At 38.8% G+C, this 13,778-nt stretch overlaps 1 protein-coding gene across 1 annotated transcript in view; it reads right to left on the reverse strand.

Annotated features, from left to right (window-relative positions):
• The window catches only part of LOC578144 (deleted in malignant brain tumors 1 protein-like), a 63,363-nt gene that overhangs the window by 10,733 nt on the left and 38,852 nt on the right, over window positions 1–13,778 (reverse strand). Inside the window, exons 10-12 of the mRNA XM_030995759.1 lie at window positions 13,054–13,383; window positions 9,042–9,260; window positions 8,286–8,594 (exon numbers count right to left, since the gene is read on the reverse strand). Of these exons, the coding sequence (XP_030851619.1) occupies window positions 8,286–8,594; window positions 9,042–9,260; window positions 13,054–13,383 (858 nt within the window). The remainder of the gene's footprint in view (window positions 1–8,285; window positions 8,595–9,041; window positions 9,261–13,053; window positions 13,384–13,778) is intronic.

Below are 13,778 nucleotides of genomic sequence, written 5' to 3' on the forward strand. Positions count from 1 at the left end.
TGCAGAGAAGATTTTCACTCTGTTCTTTTTCATTCAGTGTAAGTACGACCTTTAAAGGCAGGGTATTCTACTGGCACTACTTCAGATTAACGTATACTGTCATATGAAGCTCACAATGTCTCTATTTTTTTTTCGGGGGGGGGGGGGGGGGGTATGGATTCTCTGAGTGAACTCAATCTGCAACTTGTTCCTGGTATTCTTCCAGATACAGTAACCTTTGAACACGCTTTGGTATCCAACACTACAAGAGACATTCACTTTGTCGTTATCTACAGGCCACCTCCTTTAGCTAAAAATGGCTTGCGTACTTCCTCATTCTTATCATAGTTTGACAACTTTATCGATGCTGCAAGTCTGCTGCCAGGTATGCTTGTTCTGCTAGGGAATATGAATATTCATTTTGATATTCCAGGGAAATCAGACGTGGCTAAAGGTCTATCCTCACTCTCTGCAAATGGTCTTGTACAGGACATTTCAGAGCGAACGCACAGGTAAGGAAATACACTTGACCCTACCATCACTCGTGCAGATGGTGATAGTTTAATGAACTACAAAGTTCACGTCAATCATATTTCTGATCACCACGTGGTATGCGCTTCTCTAAGCTTGTCTCGTCCTGAGTTGATATCAACAAAAATATCCTACAGGGACTTCAAAGACATGGATCACTCTAAATTTGCCTCTGAGCTCGCGGCTAAACTTGATGCTCCTGAAGCTGATAATGGGACTGCTGATGAATGTCTTATCAATAAGATCGTATTGGAATTTGACTCTGCCGTGCAGGTGACTCTTGACTCTACTGCTCCCATGAAGACAGTCACCATCAAGGCTCGTCGCAGGCCCCGGTGGTATAACTCGACAATAGGGGATTCATGAAGTGAACGCCGCCGATGTGAAAGGCGGTGGGGAAAAACAAGACTGATGTGAATTGGAGCGCTTTTCAAGCTGCAAAACAGCATGTCAAAAGGTGCATCACCATGACCAAGTGTTACGGAAACTATTATTTCGAGTATCACAAAGAGGTAAATTACTGAATATCATATGAGATTTAGATTTTTTTTATAAATAAAAAATATATCAGATTGTTTTAATAACTTATTAAATAAAAGTTTAACACTGATAACGTAATTGTTGTCGTTAACCTGACATAAAAGTCAGTGTTAGTGTTATACATTTTGTCCTGAATTAAGTTACACAAAGGAGAAAAACCTAAATGATTAAATTGTCTACCCTATAACTTAGTTTCGATCATCGGGTGGAAGATGAAACTAATCATTGTACCTGTCCATTGATTAAAAAAAATATTTAGAAAAACGGCATTAATTGTTATTAAGCTGCGACGATATTGAACTAAGGAGGCATTATAATTTAATTTGGAGAACTTATGACCTCCATTTATAATCAAATTTGACTTCACTTTCAGTTTTCATCGTACTGAGGCGGGAAAAACTCCTTTTCGATTGTGGTGATTTGATACCATTAAAATATAGCTCTAATCCGCAAGTTTTTATTCCTCACACTAATGTACATCATTATAAATGAAGGATAAGTGCATTGCAGATAAGTACATTACAGATAGGTGCATTAGTAACAATTTAACTCATACTCCTTAGTGTATAATTCTTTAGTTTAGTTTATGTATATTTTACCTACAGTGTTAATATCCATATATCCATGGTATTCACCATGTGCCATATTATGTTTCACCGCAGCTTCCAGTCTTTCATTTCAACTCTTGGAAAGTTCAGCAGTTGTTTGAGGTACATTTTTAGTTAATTTGCACCATGGTTATTTTTTTCTCCACAGTTTTCACTCTCGTCGGTTTCGGATATGTCCTGACAAGGGAGAAAATATCCATCAATATCTACATCTCTCTCCGCGGGAACAATAGCGTGCTCAACCAATCAACAGACCGCAGGCGAGTCAAGCCAGCGGTCCGCTGATTAGTTGAGCAACCGTGAGCTTCGGCCAATAGGCCTTGTCCGTTATTGTTCTAATTATTGATCGAATTATTTGACCGACACACAGTGGGCCAGGGAGAAACCAAAGTGCGCCCAAACTCATTTTTGATGATTTATTTGTATAATTAAAAAAAAATATTTTACTGAGGTATTATTCAATGTATTACATTATATCTATCAACAGGGCAAGAAAAAACAACACAACAAATTAGTTTTGGTGCACTTTGGTTCCTCCCTGGCCCACTGTGCGACGGTCCACCCGTAGAGTATAAAACACACTTGCTTACTTTATATTTATCACCTGACAAAGTGTTGCAGCGGCGCACGACTAACGTGATCTTTTAGATCCCTTGTTGACCATACATTGCGAGACAAATGAATATTACTACTGATGTTAATTTCGATACTATATCCGCAATGAGTAATATATTTACCATAGATGTCATTGTTTCATTAAGTTTTATTTATTAAGTTGAAACTTACGAAAGAAAGTCTAACCGGAACAATATTTCACTGATGGATATGGCTTGTCAAACTAAGTTCTAGCTTGTTCTGCCTTTAAAAATGTGAATGCATCATCTCTTGGAATAGGTTAGTGGTGGGATGTCCAATAAATGAACCCTAAAAAACATTTTTCTTTTTAAACCAAGCTATCTGCTGTTAGACGGTAGTAATTTTTATCCGACATAAACAGAATCAGTGCAATTGATGGGTCAATTGCGTATGAAATACATTCAGTTTTATTTTTCACTTCCAACAGAACAGTTATTTTGACAAGAAATCAGATATACAATTGAATCAATAATACAATACACTTTAAATGGTTTAAAGGTATAAAATGGAAAGTATACATAAATATCCCGTATAATAGTTTTGTTTAAGTTTTTTAAGTTAAACCAGAAGAAATGGAGGGAGCCACTGAAAACCCAAGCATGTAAAATGTGGATCCCTCAAAATAATTACAAACATGGTTTTGGTAACATGTAAATGTATTGACTTGAACAAAAAAATAAATATATGCATAGATTACCAAAAAGTGGCAGAATAATACAATTATAAATCCGTAATTTGAAAACTTGTTACGACATATATATAGTAAAGTAAACACTGGAAAAATCAAAAAGAGAAAATGACGACTGACAGATAAGACATAATGTATAATAATAAGAAGACAAAATATTAAAAATATGTATATTAAAAGATGGGCCTCGTGCAAATGTGCAAATTGCCATCAAGGGCAACATCTGACGTCACGACTCGTGTACAGTAGTTTATAGTGACGCTGTACACTGCATATGACATGGCGTATTTGAGAGTATATTACTTCTTTATAAAAAACGGGAAGCCCATAGTTCATAAGTGTTTATGTTTTCAGGCCTTTATTTTTCTGTGTCGCACTCAACAAGTCTGCAAGGCAAGAGCGTAGGCGTAGGTATACTATCTATTCACATTGCGGGTAGGATTGATGAATATACTATAGATGAACGGATGGCCCATGATTAGTGTTCTACACACTGCTGTTCCAAACTATGTTATGCTATATTCATTGACTGTGAACATGATAACGTACAATTCAATAATACTTTGAATGCAAGATGAGTCGACATTGGTGAGCTCGCGAGCGTCATTACGCTGGGTATTAACATTGAAAAGCCTCTACAGTACAGTCGCTTTAGCCCCTTTAGCAGGCACACATGCCAGAAAACTAGTGAAGTTAAATTGTTTTAAATCATTCAGTGTATTATGCTTCCGCTTTATTCAATTTTTTCAAGTGAATCACGAGACAGGCCCAGTATCGATTCGGTTTTTTTCTTAGAGGGAAATTCAATCTTTTATACCGGCAAGGGTTGCTTTGAAGGAAAAACGGAATATTAGAGAAACAGATGGTTTAAGTTTGAACCAATTAAATTTAAAAGGTACAAAGTCCTAACCTTTTAAACGAGTAATCTTTTTAAACTTTGTAGAAAATTGATAATTAATTCGCTATCATGTACTGTTAGACAACTTTCGCAAATTTGAGAGAATATTTTATCAGAGTAGGCCTACACAGAGATTGGGAGTTGTTCCTATCTACATCACAGTCTAATTGCTATTTCGCCAATAATTATGCAATTCCAAAAATCTCAACTTTCTTACGTTTCTACTCATGTAAGATGTACGATGTTTAATTTACTTTTCACCAACCGATTTTCTTCTTATTTTTTTAAAATTATGTTGATACACAATTTGACGAAGTTGATATGGTGAAAAAAGGTATCTTCATAGCGATGATTATTTAACATATTTAAAAAAAATAATGACGTATCTTAAACAAAGGAGGGATTTCCCATTAAAAATAGGCAATTTGAAATTCCTTCACTTTTCGTAGAGATACTTATTTACAATGCATTTGATCATGTTCAAGTTCAACTCTGTTGAATTCAAATAAAAGCATATACATATACAAAGCAGAACATTAATTTTACAGCACAGATGCAAATCATCACACATGGCATCAAGGGTACCATAAAATACCAAGGCGGTCTTGCAAGATAGTCCTCTCATGAACAAAAATTGAAAGTGCTCGAAAGCAAGATGAGAGTTTGGTTACATGAATATGCAATACAAGACAATAACACATAACAGATTTAAAGATTTAAAAGCATATAGAACGAATATAAACAAAAAGAAGAAAGACCAGACAACCCTAAGCAAAGGCTGGAAACAAACATAACTTTAGACTACAAATTCAGAACTTGAACTTCATAATATATCTCTATCAAACACAATATTGTATGTAGATTAATCACCACTGAGTAATTACATATAGGGTCCACTTTCCGCCTGTTTTGATAATACTACTTCTACTAATACTGATAATAATATATACATAATTTTTATACAATTTATAAAGCGCTCAATCCCATTGTTTTTGGGCGCATACAAATCGAAAAACAATAAATGTTTGTACCAAGATAACATAATTACAATCAGATCATTTCATGCAAATTACACAACTGTAGATGACAATAAAAATATAAAGTACTCGGATTTAGACTTCTTTTAAAAACCTGAAATGAATTTAACTAGCACTTTTACGATAAATGAGAACTTTCAACAGTTTCTTTGTCATTTAATTCGCTTGTTATTTTGCAGACATTTTCTTTCATAAAATACTGTGGGCTTCAGTAATGATAAGTTTTAGTGATATGAACAACAAACATAACAGCACCATCAAATTTATTCGACAAACGTAATAAGTGTCGTTTTTGACAGAATGACTCTGGGAGCCAATAAAAAACACTTGGCTATTTCTTTGTTGCATAATTCTGAACTCGGTCTAGTTCAGTTGTAAGTTGCTTCATCTGATGATCGTTATATACAAATTGGTTCTGTTAGTAAATTACAAACATCAAAGTAAGTTTAAATGTCGTGAGAACATGTTTGTGTCGAAAGACGAGGAATACCACCATTTTAACAAAGTGTTAACGGAACAGGTTCTGGAATATTTCTGGTTTGGTGCATGACAAATTGTCCTGTTCTAAATTAAGAATAAATGGTTCATACATAACATACTAATCAATATTTATCTCCTTCAGAGTGTGTCTTTTAGTCAATATGGCTTATGTATATTAATCTCAGATGCCACCTTGTTTTATAGGTTAGTTTACTGGAATCCTCCATGTTTCATCCCGTTCTTTAAAATGCATACTACTATATGTACTATATGTGTTATGCCACAGCCCCTATGGGACGACGGCTCCTCTCGCGCGCATTCAATATCGCTACTCTCATTCCACCCTCCCAATTCTTGAAGATGTCTGTCCATCCTGCAGGACACCTACCACCTCGACACTTCCCTTCAACTTTGCTTCCGATAGTTGCTAGTACAATACTCTTCTTTTCCAGTGCTCATACTTTGTGATCTTTCTTTCATTGACTCGCCGCCATTCATTCCTCATCTGGCACCGTGTCCTCATCAGATTGTCCATCTGATTCTGCTCTGATATTGTTTCGGATAGATCTAGTCTCTAGCATCGCACTTGGAAGAAGATACCCATCGAGATCTGAGTGGGTTCCTGTTGCAGGACTTGGGCAAACAGTTTTCATATCCATGTACTTGTGTATCTCTTTCTGTGACGTGTCTTGCGGTAATGGGACCTTCCCTTCACCTCCGGTACAATCGATTTCCATGTTCGATTCCTTGTCGTTATTTTCAGGAGTCAGTTTATAGGTTCCTATATCACCTTCATCCAGCGAAGGTCTTGCGTTTGGAAGGATATATTCATCAAGATCTATTTCCTTCCCCGTTTTTGGCTTTTGGTAAACCGTTTTCATTTCCATATAATCGTTTTTCATGTTTTCCTTATTGCCTTGAGATAAAGGCCCCGTTCCTGCTTTTTCATCTGAAGGTTTTGGCATGTCCTTTATGCAACCACAGTTCCTATTATCTGATACCGACTTTCCATCGTTTAAAGGTATTTCCGTGTTCGGAAGGAGATATCCGTCTATGTCCAATTCTTTATCGGTTTGAGGTGCTCGGGAAACAGTTTTCATATCGGCATAATCATGGACCTCTTCTAAATCGTCATCATGATTATCTTTTATATCTTTTATTTTTGATTCATAATGGTGATCCAAAACATCACTTTTCCGTCTTTCAGGTAATTTAGGTGGTGCATTCAAGTCTTGGTAAGCGGAACCAGGTGACCGAGCATGCATTGATGACATAGTCGTCAAGTCCACATATATTTCAGTGACTAAATTCCTAGCAGCTATTCTCTTTTTAAACCTATAGATACAGTACCCGAATGATGCGATCAGAATGCTGCTAAAGAATATAATACACAGTCCAATTAGAATTATCATTCGGACGGCAATTTTACTAGTGTTAAGCGGATGTTGAGGTGTGCTGGAGTTTTGTCCTTGCTTTCTTGGTGGAACTATCGTGGTTTCGTGTCCAATTTGCAAAAGCTTAGTTGAGTTTTTCGTCAAACCTATAAAGATATTTAAAAAAAAAAAAAAATTGGCTTCATGTACCGATAAATCTTAATGAAAATGACAAGAATGTAGAGAGCACAAATAATAAATAAACTCATGCCTTACTTTCCATTTATAAAAATGTGCATGAGATTAATTCATCTCAAAACGTCTCCCCCACCCCAACAAATGAAGAAGAAAAAACATATTACTGTTCAAAGGGAATCGAAATCTTTTAATAAAGCCTGTGGCAGTATTTTTGTTTTTTCATTTGAACTTCTTCGGTTCCAATATTCAATGTCTTAGATGTCTTTTTTACTCAGTAAAACAACCAGGCGCGTAGCCAGGGGGGGGGGGGGGGGGGGAGGTGGGGCGGTGTGGGCGGTCGCCCCCCAAAAAAAAGAGGACGTAGGAAGAAAAAGGGAAAAGGAGTCGAGAACGGTCAAACGAATCATCAAAGCTTCCGCGCTTTGCGCGGGAAGGGGGAACTGAGTTCAAATTTAGGATTAATGGTCGGGAAAGTTACAACGAATCGTCTTCATTCTCTTATAATTTAATGAAACGTCAAAGCTTCGCGTGAGGGGAACTGAATTCAGACAAGGATTATGAGTCAAGAAGGTACAACGAATAGTCTTCTTTCAAAGCTTCCGCGCTTCGCGCGGGAGGGAGACTGAATACAGATAAGGATTAAGAGTCGAGAAATTAGGTACAACGAGTCGTCACTTTTCTCTAATATTTTGATTAAACATCAAAGCTTCGCGCGAGAGGGGGGAGGGACTGAATTCAGACAAGGATTATGAGTCGAGAAAGGTACAACGAATCGTCTTCTTTCAAAGCTTCCGTGCTTCGCGCGGGAGGGAGACTGAATACAGATATGGATTAAGAGTCGGGAAATTAGGTACAACGAATCGTCACTTTTCTCTAATATTTTGATGAAACGTCAAAGCTTCGCGCGAGAGGGGGGACGGACTGAATTCAGACAAGGATTATGAGTCGAGAAAAGTACAACGAATCGTCTTCTTTCAAAGCTTCCGCGCTTCGCGCGGGAGGGGGGGGGGGGGGGTGAAACTCCCCCCTCCCTGCACCCACCCCCCTAGGGAGCGCGCTCTGTAAGTGATTCGCACGCTTTGCGTGCTCATTACCGCCCCCTAAAATGAAATCCTGGCTACGCGCTTGAAAACAACAGGAGCTTTCATAAACCGCCATGTTTAGGATTTATTCCAATTACAGAGTGACGGTCTATATATGTAATCTTTATTTCCGGAAAATTGTGTATATGCATAATGACGTTTCCCAGGTGTTACATCACCGTGTTTACAAATGTATAATTTAGTCATTTTTTTAATGACGGATTTATGGTATTACCTCCTTGTTCACATATGACACTGGCATCCTCCTTGTGTACACAACTATGAACACCTATCCCATCATGCTTGCAGTCTTTGAGGTTGGTTTCTGTTCCATTGCACTGAACACCATCTAGAAAGATTTCACCATGACCTTGATCAAATCTGGCTAGGGGTAGAGCAGCCACAGCACCATCAAATCCTAACTGTCGACATACAACCTTAGCATCGTCCAAGTCCCATAAATCGTCGCATACAGTCCCCCAAGACCCTTCATGTAGTATCTCAACTCTTCCTTCATATCCATCGGCTCCATTGACAAGTCGAACTGAAATGTAAAGCAAATAAATACAGATTCATGTTAATCTAATCAGAAAATTATTAACAATGTTTAGCGATTATCAACGCAATTCTGAACAAATTATTTCATAGAACGGTATGTTGGAAATACTTGGTAACAATTGACAAACACATGTAAGGATAATGCGTTAAAAATTACTTTAGCCACAGCTTTAAAAAAAAGAGTTTAATATACAGGAACACATGTAGAAATTTGTAAAACATATATCAATCTGACAGTTTTATAAAAAAATGAAATTCTCATCTCCATTAACACAAGAAAATCAAGCTGGGATATAAAATGATGATAAGATTTTCCATATTAAAATCTTACCTCCCAAGGAGCAAGAAGCGCCGGCATCACTAATATGACTACAATGAGAACGTCTTACACCTGCATGAAAACAATCTGCCAAGCTATCTTCATTCCCCCCACAGCCGAGAGATGTCAGAAAACTATGGCCAGGTCCTTGACCAAATTTTGCAGAAGTAGGCGCAGCTGTTGCGTCGTTGAACCCCATCATTCTACAAACAACCCTCGCATCTTTTAAATCCCACGAGTCATCACAGATAGTTCCCCAGGATCCTTCGTAAAGTACTTCTACTCTTCCCTCAGCATCGTTTGATCCATTGACGAGACGAACTTGAAATGGATCTAGACGGTCAAGATGAAAAGAATTTTATACTTGACAGAATGTGTGCAAAATATTTATTCAGTTGCCATCAACTTTACTTTAACAACTTACTGGCACTCTCTACACAAAATAACTATGAGATATATGATGAAGATTGATTTTCGTTACAAAACCCATACATGAAACATTGGTCAACACAGACAGTGGTAAGTAGGGTTGGTATATTTATTAACACAAGTCACTGAAGTGTTACCAATTGGCAAGTACTAAGTATACCAAAGAAACCAAATCTTGCGATGTTATATGTTTAAATTATTTTCAATTATAATAAAGAAGCTAAACCGGTGTAATGGTAACCTGAGCCTAACCGTAGGTAACCCGACACATGCTCCGCCGACGATTGCTCCGCCGACATTTACTCCGCAAAACGCGACAATTGCTCCGCGACATTTGCTCTGCGACATTTGCTCCGACGTCAAATGCTCCGCCGATAGTTGCTCCGCCGACAGTTGCTCCGCCGACAGTTGCTCCGCCGACAATTGCTCCGCCGACAGATGCTCCGCCGACAATTGCTCCGCCGACAATTGCTCCGCCGACAATTGCTCCGCCGTCAATTGCTCCGCAAAACGCGACAATTGCTCCGCCGACATTTGCTCCGCCGACATTTGCTCCGCCTGAAGCGACACTTGCTCCGCCGACATTTGCTCCGCCGACAATTGCTCCGCCGACAATTGCTCCGCCTGAAGCGACAATTGCTCCGCCTGAAGCGACAATTGCTCCGCCGACATTTGCTCCGCCGACATTTGCTCCACCGACATTTGCTCCACCGACATTTGCTCCGCCGACAATTGCTCCGCCGACAATTGCTCCGCCGACAATTGCTCCGCCTGAAGTGACAATTGCTCCGCCGACATTTGCTCCGACGACATTTGCTCCGCCCAAAAAGTGTTCCATAAACTACAAATGCTACTAGTACTACGACAAATGCTTCGCCGACAATATTTTCTTTACACCTATTTTTTTCGTTTCTTTTTTCTTCTTCATTTTCTGAATGCATTTCTTGAAATAATGTAGATGAAATGAAATGAATGAATGTTGATGAAGTGGGAGGAAAAAAGGAGTTACCTAAAAGTCATTTCGAATATACTGAAATAACTTTCCATCTATCACTGTACGTCCCATATAATGTATACTAAACACTCATTACATGTCGTGGGAAGTTTTTAAAAAAAAGTAGAGCAGCAAGCCACATTCCCCAATACGCGCATACCTCCTAGTTAATTTCAAGTAGCTCATCAATATGTAATACCTGAAATTACCTCGATCAATACATCTTACTAGGTAAAGCATTATACAGTGTACTAGGTCATCACGGAAGTTTAGAAAATAAGGGCACTTATACACGTAAGGAAGAGAACCCATTCAGACGGGAAAATGAGATGGCAGCCTTTCTGCTTATTCACATTTATACAAATCATTTTGTTGCAGTTTGATGTTAGTTCTTCATGATAAGCCAATTGCTCTTCTTCCGGTGGCTTCGTGAGTCCCTTAAATTATTCAGTGAAAACAAAGTACTCGAATGAAACGGAGTGTTTTACACACTAACATATATATATATATATATATATATTAAAGCTACATACACTTAACTAAAGGAAAGAAACCTTTAGAAAATGGACTGGATATTATTGAAAATATTATTCTAAACAAGAATGTACTACATGATTGTATTACTTTACGTGTCAATTTCACGAGAGAAATAGAACTCGAGAGGGGGAGCAGAGAAGAAGTGATGGAAATGAAAGAAGACTAATAGCATGAGAGGAAAGAAAAGAGCAAAGAAGACAAGAAAACGGTGTAAACAGGAAAAGGAGGAGCATGGGAGAGAGAGAAAGAGAGAGAGAGAGAGAGAGATAGCCTTGAGCTTTGGATCAGCTAATGAGTAATACATGAAACAGATTTTGAGCAGAGTAATTATCTTTCGCCGGAGAACTTGCGTAAGGAGCTATAACTTTATTTTTTATTTTTTTAAATAAAACATTATGGGGAATAGCAAAAAACGGTTGTCTTCTTTGCTCTTTTCTTTCCTCTCATGTTATTAGTCTTCTTTCATTGAGGTAATTTCAGGTCTTACATATTGATGAGCTGTTTGAAATTAACTAGGAGGTATGCGCGTATTGGGGAATGTGGCTTGCTGCTCTACTTTAAAAAAAAAAAAAACTTCCCATGACATGTAATGAGTGTTTAGTGTACATTATGTGGGACGTACAGTGATAGATGGAAAGTTATTTCAGTATATTCGAAATGACTTTTAGGCAACTGCTTTTTCCTCCCACATCATCAACATTCATTCATTTCATTTCATTTACATAATTTCATGAAATGCATTCAGAAAATGAAGAAAAAAAAAAGAAACAAAAACAACCCGTGAAAAAAAAATATTGTCGGCGAAGCATTTGTCGTAGTACTAGTAGCATTTGTATTTAATGGGACACTTTTTGGGCGGAGCAATTGTCGTCGGAGCAATTGTCGGCGGAGCAATTGTCGGCGGAGCAAATGTCGTCGGAGCAATTGTCGGCGGAGCAAATGTCACCGGAGCAATTGTCGCTTCAGGCGGAGCAATTGTCGGCGGAGCAATTGTCGGCGGAGCAAATGTCGGCGGAGCAAGTGTCGCTTCAGGCGGAGCAAATGTCGGCGGAGCAAGTGTCGCTTCAGGCGGAGCAAATGTCGGCGGAGCAAATGTCGGCGGAGCAATTGTCGCGTTTTGCGGAGCAATTGACGGCGGAGCAATTGTCGGCGGAGCAATTGTCGGCGGAGCATCTGTCGGCGGAGCAATTGTCGGCGGAGCAACTGTCGGCGGAGCAACTGTCGGCGGAGCACCTGTCGGCGGAGCATTTGACGTCGGAGCAAATGTCGCGGAGCAAATGTCGCGGAGCAATTGTCGCGTTTTGCGGAGTAAATGTCAGCGGAGCAATCGTCGGCGGAGCATGTGTCATGGAACCTAACCGTAATGTGCATGCCTAGGTATAGGACCAATTGCAGGTATCTTTATCGCGAAACCTCCCGGTAACATCTATATGACTCAATTTGGCTGACAACTAGTATTTGCACTCTAATATTTTGAAATACACAACGTTCCTTTTATACAACAAATGGCACCAGCATCACTATCATGTTCACACTTTTTAACTCCTCGATGATAGCACTCGACAAGAGTGTCTCCTTTGCTATTGCACCCAGCGTAATCAAACACGATTTTACCACGTCCGTGACCGGGCGTAGCACAACCAAGCTCCGTCCAATCCAAGCATTTTACAAATTACTTTTGCATCTCTTTAATTTTATTTTTCATCACAAATAGTACCCCAGCTTTCCTTATACGAAACCTTAACCCTGCCTTCTAAATCGGTGGTTCCATTGGTAAGACGAACAAGGAATGGCCCTGTTGTGTTTAATGAATGGTTAGGATGAAAAGCAGAATAGGTTTATCAAATAAAATGTACATACTCTTACAAGGAAATGTAATCATGCACTCCTCTTTAAAAAATACATGGATTGGTTTAGAGCACTACACGTGATCAGAAATATTTGGAGAAGAGCAATCCCTTTATTATTAAACAAAAAATTAAGGTGGAATATCGAAGTAAGGAAACCCTCCAATAATTCTCATTTGTTTGCGGAAGTCAGTTTCTTGCGGCCGACCTCAATGGCTGACTACAGGACATGCAAAATATATCTCCAGGGGTATATGCAGGCTATTTTAATATTTAGACATATTTACTCAAGCGACTAGCCTTTAAAAAAAAAACCTACCTCCCGAATAACAAACAGCGCCTGCATCCCTTGTATGGCCACAGGAGTAACCTTTAACCCATGCAAGAGCACATTCTGCTAAGTTTACTTCTGTTCCGTCACATCCGAGGACATCTAGAATTATATGTCCAGAGCCCTGACCAAACCTAGCAGATCTTGGCGCGTTCAAGGCTCCATCAAACCCCAGCATTCTACAAACCACCCTCGCGTCTCTCAGATCCCAGCTGTCATCACAGATGGTTCCCCAGGATCCATCGTGCATGATCTCTACTCTGCCTTCAGCTTCGTTAGACCCACCGACAAGACGAACTTCAAATGGTTTTGGATGGACTAGTAGAGAAGAGAGTGGCACAAAGGTCGTTTTAGATGATATTACCACACTTTTCACTTTCAATAAAATATTATGAGGGCACTTATAATTCATTTGCAATTGATTCCATTTAGATGTCCTATAAGAACTACGTAACAATTTACTTAAAACGTAATGCCGGCCGTAGAGGATGAAAGAGATATATTGCATATTGGGCTTAATATATACATGCGTAGACAAAGGGAAGTTTTTATGCTTTGGTTGTAATTGCTTCCCATACAAAACCGTCATGTCGGAATTAAAATACCTTTTTTTCGAGAAACTTATTTGAACATTATCATGTAAAATCCGCTAAAACCATTTTTGCACCCGTACAAAAAACGACCGATTACTAGCAAATTGTCAAGTATGTTAA

This window comes from Strongylocentrotus purpuratus, unplaced genomic scaffold (assembly GCF_000002235.5).
Source record: "Strongylocentrotus purpuratus isolate Spur 01 unplaced genomic scaffold, Spur_5.0 spur5_scaffold_3, whole genome shotgun sequence".
Taxonomy (NCBI): Eukaryota; Metazoa; Echinodermata; class Echinoidea; order Camarodonta; family Strongylocentrotidae; genus Strongylocentrotus; species Strongylocentrotus purpuratus.